The sequence below is a fragment of the Dipteris shenzhenensis genome, chromosome 20 (genome assembly GCF_047967505.1).
Source record: "Dipteris shenzhenensis isolate YYH24624 ecotype China chromosome 20, Dip_SZ_1.0, whole genome shotgun sequence".
NCBI lineage: Eukaryota > Viridiplantae > Streptophyta > Polypodiopsida > Gleicheniales > Dipteridaceae > Dipteris > Dipteris shenzhenensis.
In genome coordinates this window covers 10,963,696-10,974,379 of record NC_141615.1, presented here as the reverse complement: position 1 = coordinate 10,974,379, position 10,684 = coordinate 10,963,696, and the positions used below count along the sequence as shown (strand labels likewise).

The following is a 10,684-nucleotide window of genomic DNA, read 5'->3' as shown; positions in this document are numbered from 1 at the left end:
CCTGTTTGGCTTTCGGATTGGCAGTTTCTCCCTTTGATGGGGATCATCAAGGGGAGAGGGGGGCAGGCTATCATTCTCTGTCTCTGAGTCTAGAGGTGGGTCTAGCTGTGCCAGTCTCCATGGTGCCTTAATCTCAGGCCTAGCCATGGGGAATGGAGAGTGTGTGCGAGAGAAATGGTGAGGGTGCAAGAGATAGTGGAGAGATCTTTGAACAATTAAATGAAAATGAGGACACATGCTTTTATATAGGGCCCAAAACCCTAATTTTTAAAAATACTTGTTTCAATAAAAACTCTAATAAAAGTAAAATTAGTGCAATCTTGAGCCAAATACTTATAATTAACATCCAATAACACAAAATTTCTCATTTAAACTACTAACTATGGCCATTATACGTTGGCTTTATTGAAAATCACATAACTAAAATTACAAAGAAATTCTAAAACTTATGCATGGGCATCCACATTGGAAGAGTCTACACCATCATTTTCATCTGTCTCCACCCATATGCGCCCTTGTCTATGATGGGTTGCATGCCACCTTGCATGATTCTATCTTGCATTTGATGAGTTATATATTCTTCTTCAATGTTCCGTGTTAACATCTTGGACTACATGGGACACTAAGGACTCTTTGAATGCTAGTGTTGCACCTACTCTTATTTTGATACGCTTGTACCACCATTGAACAAATTGAACCATTGGGCTTGACTTAGTTCTACCACCCCCGTGTTGGGTCGCTCTATTATATGCACAACGTGCTTGCCAATTTGATCTTTCCATGCCCATGCCCTGAGTGGACCACACTCCGATGCTTCCATAATTCCATGCCATGTATGGTGTATGAGCATATAAAATGTGCTGCCAAATAGGAAAAAAATTTAGTAAATATAGGACCATTCAATATGCACATCTCAACGTCCAAGTTAGAGATTACCATGTACTGTGTGAAATAATTCTTTCCCCAAGCTATCTCCATATTCCGGCGGCTAAAGTCATTCACAACATTGATGAAACACTATGCATCATCATCTTCGAGTCTTTTTTTTTGTAGTAAAGGTACCAAGCTATTATGAGCTAACCACACTCATGCCTTTTCCAGTCTTTTTTGTCCCTTCCCCCCTGGTTCACAATAAGCATTGTGTAACTTTCTCCATACATCAAACTCAATAGCACGTTTGAGCTTGTAATTCTTCTTCTTTGTAGAAAGGAATTTTAAAGCCTTGACAACACCAAAGCTTGGCTTACAAGGAACATTGTCTACTTTTCCAGATCTTTTCTCATCTTTTGTAATCTTTACTTGCCCAGAGTGTAGTCCCACATCTGAAAGAACCTTTTCAATTCTTGCAATCATCCTCTCACTCTCTTGTTGGGGCTTCAAGTTATATGCATCAATGATGTATAGATGACCAACTTATTCTCACAATAGCATGAAGCACACAAATGTATACTCGCTCAAGAGGAATTTCAAGAATTGGGCTCCATGATTTTTCCCTAGAGCATCCCTATCTGGTGCCTTAGTTTGATCTATCTCTACAAGTTCAGAGGCCCATTGCTTTTGATTCTTTTTACCACCCTTTGTAGGTACTCTCGTTTGCATGCACAGTGGACAAGGATGGCTTGTATTTATTCCATGTGCCACATCAAACATACATTTAATCTCCATTTTATAGTCTTGATGTTAGCAGCAGCTAGATCATTAGGAAAAAAGGGAGCTCATTTTGGGGCCTTTTGGCAAAGAAAGAAAAGAGCCCTCCACCAATCAAAGAAGGACCAATGTAACGTTGAAAATTTTAGAAAAAGGAAAACAAAAGAAATGTGATCAAGTTTACATTCAATGAGGACACTTGAGCTACTTTATTATATCTGATGTACGGTGTAGAATTTAGTATTGTGGACATCATCGACACGTCCAAAGTAGGCTAAAACCCTTGAAAAGGATTTTGAAACATAAAAAACGGGCCCTTAGAGGCCCAAAAAAGGCCAAAAAGACTCGAAAAACAACCCGTACAAATGAAAGCGATTTGACAAGTTAGACGGGCCTATTTTTGGCATTTCAAAAGCCTTTCCGGGAGTTTTGGCCCGCTCTAAATGCACCGGTAATGTCAAAAATACAAAATTCTACGAGTCCAACTTATCAAATTGCTTTCATTTGTGCGGGTTACTTTCTAGGCCTTTTTGGCCTTTTTTGGGCCTTCTTGGCCTTTTTTGGGCCTTCATTCGTACGGGTTGCTTTTCGGGCCTTTTTGGCCTTTTATGGGCTTCTAAGGGGCCGTTTTTGGCATTTCAAAAGCTTTTCCAAGGGTTTTGGCCCACTTCAAATGTGCCAGTGATGTCAGAAATACCAAATTCTACACCGTATGTTAGTGGAGTTCTGTCATTTTTTATTATTTTAGAGGAAAGAAAAATGAAGAAATCGTGAATTTCTCTTAGGGCCCCAAAATGAGCTCCCTTTTTTCCTTATGTGCCATTCCACATGGTAGGATCCATAGCCCTCAACTTCAAGTAGCTCACCATTGTTATGACCTTTGATCACACTTGGGATATCAGTTTGGTCAAAAAACCACTTTAAAATTGAATGTGACTCTTTCGGCACTTGCAAAAAAAACTCACATGTTATTTCAAATATTCTAAGTCTTTTTGCATTATTGCATTAAAATTCAAATTTCCATCATACCTCAAAGGCAACCATCCACCAAATCTCCTGTTTTGATTGCATTGCACACTGAACATCTTGCATCATTAAGCTCAACTTCAAGGTCCAGTATTCTATTCATCATTGTCAAAGTAACTCTTTCTAATTTTTGACCTTTGACCACCTCATTTTCATCAAGCTTTAGTACAATCTTCAGTTTATCATTGCATTCCTCCATAGGCATATCATAAAACTTCACCATGGCTTGCAGAATTCTTTGAACATCCATCACAAAGTTATTGTTGACTGTAAATTCCAATTCTTTAGACTCTCCAGCCTTTGTTTTCAAAGTTAGTGTACTACATACATGCGAGGCAGTTGATCAAGCGAGCAATGTCGAGCGAGCAAGACTAAATAAGCCAAGAAGAAAAAGGGAGCAAAGCAGAAATGGTTGGGCTACCAATACATAATCTCATTGTATGCATGTACTCATCATTAATAAAGATTTGTAGTGCTTCCTCAATATTGAATGTGATTATAACATAATATTGCAAGTGCACATTAGTAATAGTGTTCTATATTCTATGAGATGAGCTTAAATAGAAATACTTTGTCTATCAACAACAGGGACTATATAGTTGAAGTGCATCACTTGAGAAAAACATAACCTCACTATATGTATGTACTAATTGTTAATAAGGCTTTATAGTATCACCATAATTTTGAAGATGATTATAACATAAGCTTGTAAGTCTACATTAGTAATAGTGTTATTTATTCTCATGAGATGAGCTTGCATAGAAATGCTTTGGCTACTAACAAAGTAGTATATAGTTGAAGTGTATCATTCAATAGAAACTTCAACATCAAACATGATCATAACATGTTATTGAAAGTCTACCTTGGTAAAAGTATTCTATATATTTTCATCAGAAGAACTTGCATAAAAAACATTTGATTGGTTTCTTCCCAATATATAGATAGAGTTCTAACATGCTCCTATTACGTGCAGCCTTGCTTTAAATTAGGTGCAAGAAACTAGCAAAAATTCCATTAAATTCACATTTTGATGCATGGAGTTTTACTAAATGGTGCAAAAGTTCATGATAATCATCTAAATCATGCCTTGCCATTCGTTTTGATATGTAACATGATCCCATTTGGATTTGTAAATCAAAAGATATAGGATGTCAAAATTCTCATCTTTTGGACCAAACAGGGTGCTGTCTATTTTGGCCCAAAAGATGAGAATTTAGGATGGCTAAATTCTCATCTTTTGGGCCAAAGCAAGCACCGCATTAACGTGCTCCCTCTTTTGGCTCAAAAGATGAGAATTTCAATGTTTTGTATCTTTTGATTTACAAATCCAAATGGGTTCATGTTACATATCAAAACGAATGGCAAGGCATGATTTAGATGATTATCATGAACTTTTGCACCATTTAGTAGATATCCATGCATCAAAATGTGAATTTAACAAACAATTTGTTGATTTCTTACATTGGATCCAGACGAAAGTTAACTAATAGGGACCATGTCAATATGTTGTCTATTTTGGTTCTACCATTGATTTCTATAAGCAAAGATTGATTTGTTTTGGAATTTAATTCATTTTAAAGAAAGGGATGTACTTACTCTTTAGATTTTTTTGGTTTGGTAGGATGTAAGAGTGATTCATTAGGGATGGTTTTTTTGCAAACAAAAAAACATGGGTTTTGTTCCAAGAGTTAATAGAGTTTCAAAAACCATTTGCACATGCATGTAATGTGGACTATTCCATTCAAGAAGTCCTATGAAACTTTTGACTCGTGTGAAAGATTTCGTTGGTGATCTTACTTATGTTGGTGGAGAGAGAGAACTTGATTATGGACGATTACAAAAAATTGAATGAGTAAAAGTGAGCAAAGATAGGGTGTGTCTTTGCTAATGATGCCTTGGCATTGCATAGGTCCAACTCTCATGGACTTTTCAAGAACGTAGATAGTTGCTAAAATCAAGATTTTTGAATCTATTATTTTTTTATTTTGATTGTTTTTCTTGCCTCGCTCACTTTTTCTTGCTCGCTTTTTTTGGTTCGCTCACTTTTCCTCGCTCGCTTTTTGGTAATCCTCCATACATGCTAGAGCTTCACTAACTAAATCAAGTATGCCCAAATTGAGTGCATGCATGGTCTTATCAACATTAGTTGGTTTAGGAAGTGGGGCTTTAACTTTTGCTTCCACAAAAAAATATGTTGTTTTTAAGCTCTTAAATATGAGCTGATATGCCCTTGTACTTATCCCTGTAGTATCACAAACTCCCTATGCACTAGTTGCATTGAAATGCTCCACAACTTTGTTCATTGAGTCAGATGTTATCTCTGATTTTAGACTTTTGAATTTTGGATGCTATTGTATAACAGACTCCAGTATTTTTTTTGTAAACACTTCACCCATAGCACCATATGTCCATCATGGATAAACATGAGTTCTAAAACACTCCTACAAGCTTGAGTCGATGCTTCTAGTGACCACTTTTCTTGGATATTTCATCCATTGGATGCAATTTCCTCTTACGTAGTCTTGGACCCATTGGAGTATCCTTCATGAATGATAATGTTTTTTCTAACTTCTTGATCTCATCCTTCAGAACTGTGTTTTGCATCTATAAGTGAATTACATTTATAGTGCTCTCTCCCAATTGAGCATCTAATGTTTGAACCTTTACCTGTGTAATTCTTAATTTTTCTTCTCTATACCATCATATGCAGACATTTGAACACTTGTAGCTTGCATAGATGATACCAAATGTTGATTCCAAGCCTCCAACATTGCGATCCTTTTGTCTCTTTCATGAAGCAAAGATTGATATTGGCTGTGAAGACTACTTGCTTCATGACCAATCAACCTTCGACAATATCCTAACAAACCATTCTCACCCTTATATAGGAACTTTATTAAGCTGGTCAATCCCACATCAATCCATGGAATTGAGGAGTCTGACAAGTTTGTGGATCTACTAGATATATTTTTCCTTCTAACCACAAATCCATATGTGCTTTTCCTTGATTTCAAAGAGCTACTAAATCACTTTCACTTGCTAAGGAGGATTCATTCCTCTTTAAAAATGGTGCATTCTTTGCATCTATTTGAAAATGGATATCCATCTTTTTTTAATTCCGAGTGGGTTACATGATTTCATGCACTTTCCACCTAATATAATATAACATTGACATCAACAAATAATATACAAATATGACATGCTTTAGAAAAGTATCAAACCAAGCAAAAATGAAAACCCCAATTACATGCAAAATCTAACGATTGAAATCTACAAATTCAAAAAAACATTTACTTATCATCAAACATTGTTAAATTATGTGAATGAACAATACCTCACAAGGATCTTTGAAGAAAAAACATGATCAAACTTATTCTCCTCAATGATTCCTCTTGTAATCTAGGATAAAAATCCATCACCTGAACCTCCATACAAGTTGTTTGGATGAACCCCAAACCTTCACAAATGGTTCAATATCATGCACCCTTAGAGATTGCAGTAGGGAAAGTAACTAGTATTGAGAGATAGGCAAAAGAAAGATTGATTCTCATGCATCAGTAACTGCAATGCCTGAAAGTCAATCTTCTTTGATCCTTTCTCAAAGAATCTCGTCCAGTAGCTCCTTCTAAGCTCCAAACACCCTACATCATTCATGGCTCACTTAGAACATTGATTGTCTTGTCTTCCTAAATGAAATGATTTTAGATCATGGGAGAATCTCAGATGAGAGAGAAAGTGGCGAGAATTGAAGGAGAAGCGCCCAAAATAGAGAAAGAAGAAGGTAGGTTGAATCCCATTCAAAAATCTTGAACGTTTTGAAAGAATGAGAGTGAAATGGGAGGGAAATGCAGGTAGAGAAGAGAAGTGATGAGATTTTGCCGTGAGAGTCCATCCCCATGAGAGGGAGAATAGAGAGAGAAGCTTCCCACTCAGGAGCCAGCAGGAAATTTGAAAAGAGGACTGGAGCAAAGAAAAATTTGAAATGGTGCTCAGAAATGAGGGGCAAGTAACAAGAATGAGAGAGAATGAAAGGAGTGTGATAGTTGGATGGGAGGATTTCGTTTCAGGCCAAATGGCACAAGTTTGGTTGAGAAACTAGGTTTCTCAGTTTGGTTACAGTGAAAAAACGTGATGGGAGAGTTGAGGTAGCAAGTGGGTGCTCCACCTCATTGTTTGGGCCATTGAATAAAGAAATAGCCTAAGTCAAGCCACTTCTAATATTCTATTGCCCTCCACCAGCCAATATTCTATTGGGTTTTATTCACCTTATTCTTCCATGTCACCATCCCAAGGGCTCCCTTACAAGGCCCTTTTTGAGTCCAAATTTTTTGTAATGAAAGAAGCACTCTAGTTGTTGAAGCATGTGTGCATTGGAGTGAGAGAGAATAGTGTGAAGTAGCACATCTAGGACACCCCATCACATCTTCTCATTATATTGTTTTTGAAATCATAAACTTCATCTCCCCATGTTGGAAAATGCATATTTTAGACCCAGACAACCACTTGTGAAAGCCTTCCAAAAAGGAGAAAAATGGTACCACCTATCCATGCTTTCACCAAGCTCTCATGTTTTGGATAACAACTTGAAATATGCTAGTTACAACTTAAGAGAGGGAAACAATAAATAACTAAGTTGTACTTTATGTATAAACTTCTGCTTTGTGCTTAAGCACATACATCGATTTCTTGGAGGTTCTTCTCTATCAATTTTACTATGATAATGCAACCAGTAGAAAAGTATTATGCACATATGTGGATGTCTCAGATGCTTCTCTATCAACATTGCTACGATAATGCAACGTGAGGAAAGTATTATGATAAGTATAAATTCAATACTCTATACTCATAATTGCATTCATTAGCGCTCATGTTCGTGGTCTATGTGTTCTATGCTAAGCATGATATCAAAGCAATGAACTGTGCCTGTGATCACAGTGAATGAGATCACTCACCCTTTATGTCGCATGGATGAAATCATGGTCTAACTTTGCTCCAACCTACGAGATGGTCATTCGAAGAGCTGTGGACCACAACCACATCGAATGAAGCACCCTTGTAGGTTCTCTCACCTCCTACTACTATAATAAAACCCCTATTAATTCATGAAAAACTTATCACAAATAGAAGCCCATGTAACTATGGTGGTAGTATTAGATTATTTATAATCGAAGGTAAACAACATTATCAATGTTAATTTGTCAAGAAGCAAGAACATGATCATCGTAATTCTATAGGTACCATCAATATTATTAAATTAATCAATAGTACCTCATAAGCTATTAATGTATGACACTTGGGAAAAAACTAACATCAATGTTGTAATTATTGCCCATGGTCGTTGCCAATTTCCCATGGAACTTTTGTTAGTGTTTATGTTCTTATGCTATATTCATACTAAATTTGTGCAAATTATATTTCATCAATTGCTAATATATGTAAAGCATGAAAACATCATCCGAATCCTTGAAGAAAATATCAAGGCATGAGATTATCCATCGAATTTACAAAAGATAAAATTTTGAGTTGCAAGAGCTCTCACTTGCCTAATATAGATTTCCACTTCATTCACATCTCCATTTGCATAGATCTTGGCTGAAGGTTTCCTCTATCTTTGCATCTCTAAAAACAACAGAATAACATGATAAGATATTAACAAGCAACAAATAACAAACATATGCCTTTTGTGGGCAAGAAGGGAGGGAAAATTGTGCCTAAATGAAGAGAACTTGCAATCCCATCCCTAGAGGAGTATTTACTCTTGTCAAAACTTTATAAAGTCTAGTAGAGGCTGCCTAGAGTAGCAAGGTTGCAGGGTTGAACTCCATGTATTTTTGCATTGGGACACCTATAGCTAAAGTTGAATCATGGTTTAAGTCGTGAGTTTACCTGTGACAGGACATTCAAGCAGTGTGAGAAATGGTGTTTAATGGGCGTTGATGCATTTCGCACACGACCGAACATTGCAACACCTTCTACCCATTTGATTGGATGAACATGAGATGGGGCTGTCATTTGACCTTTTTGGGTTGGCGACGTTGGTCCAGCCCAGCTAAGAAAAATACTATGGCCTAGACAACCAATTCAACGTTGGAATCATTTTGTGCCAATCTTAGTTTACACCACTTATAGCTACAAGAAAAACGGTTACAATGTGCCCTCTCAGATTGCAGACTCTCTCACGGCCCATGCTTGCTGTGAGAGGCATGATGCCAGCTCCAAGCATGACTGCCCCATAATACAGAATTCGTATTGTAGGCTTGTGCTTCCACCGTATCCGTTTGCACAAGCAATTGTGAGTATGTAGCAGATCCTCACACGATTCAAACGCCAGCAAGAAAGCTGCCGTCCATTGCAAAAACGCCTCCACAATCTCAGCCCTTCCATCATCCTCCCCTAAGCTTGTAGAAATGCCAATTCCTACCGCAACGCCAACAGGCATCGTGCAGAAGCTGCAGACCAGGTTACTCGCTAGGTGCTGCAACCTGAACCTCGCCGGTGTGATCACCTGCAATTTGGAAGTTGCACCCTCTTGAGAACAAATCGCTTGAATGGCTCATACGAATGGCAGTGAGTTGTGCGGGAAGGGTCTTGGTTTTGGTTTTTCACCTGTTTTGGCGATACAGCCCGGGCTAGTGCTGCTAGTCCTTGGAAAAACTGCCTGAAAGTCAAACCGGCCACCATCGGTCCCATTGTGCAGGGGGTTTGAGAGGCACCCACGAACATGGCAAGCATGATTGAGTACAAGGCAGCGAGTCTCTCCTACACGATGTGATTTCAAAAACTGAATTGTCAAAACATGGCGAGACTGGTAGTACAAGGCAGCGAGTCTCTCCTACACAGTGCACGACTTCAAATTGTTCATGAAGTGAAAGAGAAGTAGAATCTTTCTTGCCAACTACATCCGCGTCTACAAAAAGCGCGCAAGCCGCTTGCTTATATTGCGAGGAGGAGATACCTGCTTTACGCGAGAGCAATCGAAGTAAAAGAGGCTGTCAAGGTGGACTTCATCTGCGACGGCGTCGTCTTCAACGTTTTCTGGGTCACCACCACCATTGTGAACATCTGGCAGTAAACAGGGGTTCTCTGCTTGCATCCTTCGACTAGCCCACATATCAATCGCGAAAAGAAAGAATGCCACCGCTGTTGCCACAAACCCTACAAAGGGAAAACGGCTCCATAGAGCTTCTGGAGAGCAATAAGGGACGTGATCGGATTGCAGATACACAAGGGCAACAGCTAACCCGAATCCTGAAGCAAAGGACCTTGTCACAAGATTGAGCAAACCGCTGAGCCAGACATCCCAGGCAACCTGTGTCATCAACTGAACACAGCCCACCCACAAACCAGTAGCCCAAGCAATTTGCATGAACGTAAAGGCTACTGCTATGAACGTCACGGCAGGCCCATCTCTACATATCCTCAGCGGGTCACAGCAGCTACTCACAGCTAAGAAGACGAAGGGTTCAGACGCATGCGAGTTCATTTCGTGCGCTTGTGCTGCGCCTGCATCTGATCTTTCTTCAATAAGAGCTCGGGATAGGACCCTCTTGGGGCGTCCCAACGTTAGCTTAGTGGACCTTGGTATTCTTCGAGGGCGAGAATGCAGTCATTGAAGTGGGAAGACATTGGGAAACGTTGTAAATAACAATATGTAAAGGCGAAGGGGCGTTATGCCCACTCCAGCTTCATCGCCCACCTACACAAAAGATGTGTCAGGCGAGTTTTTGCCCGAACGAATCGAGGCGCTAACGCTTCCTGATATTGAGGTGGTTTCAGAGGCGGGTGTCACCTCGCAGAGAGAAAACTGCAACTGCAATCCTGTATCACATGCGATATGCTGCAACTATCTAGTAGCATTTGCAATCTTGGCAGATGTATCACATGCGATATGCTGCTAGCATTTGCAATCCTTATCACATGCGATATGCTGCAATTATCTACTAGCTCTGCAACTTAACGCCCAAGCCGCCCTCACACTGCTTCAAATGCACTTCAAAGAAGTGCGTTTTCT

The 10,684-nt window shown here is 39.0% G+C and overlaps 1 protein-coding gene across 1 annotated transcript; it reads right to left on the bottom strand.

Annotated features, from left to right (window-relative positions):
* Nucleotides 1-8,782: 8,782 nt before the first annotated feature.
* On the bottom strand, nucleotides 8,783-10,156 carry LOC147889269 (zinc transporter 5-like). The gene is made up of 3 exons (XM_087392025.1): nucleotides 9,629-10,156; nucleotides 9,280-9,432; nucleotides 8,783-9,178 (listed from the first exon to the last, which is right to left on the bottom strand). The coding sequence occupies exons 1-3, from the start codon at nucleotides 10,154-10,156 to the stop codon at nucleotides 8,783-8,785; spliced, it is 1,077 nt and encodes a 358-aa protein (XP_087248151.1).
* Between the last annotated feature and the right edge of the window lie 528 nt (nucleotides 10,157-10,684).

Bases quoted from the DNA above. Each gene is read 5' to 3' on its own strand.
- LOC147889269 (XM_087392025.1), bottom strand. From the start codon at position 10,156: ATGAACTCGCATGCGTCTGAACCCTTCGTCTTCTTAGCTGTGAGTAGC. The intron at 9,433-9,628 runs GTATCTCCTCCT...CACATCGTGTAG, and splicing joins ATTGCTCTCGCGTAAAGCAG to GAGAGACTCGCTGCCTTGTA. The intron at 9,179-9,279 runs GTGAAAAACCAA...TCCAAATTGCAG, and splicing joins GGGCTGTATCGCCAAAACAG to GTGATCACACCGGCGAGGTT.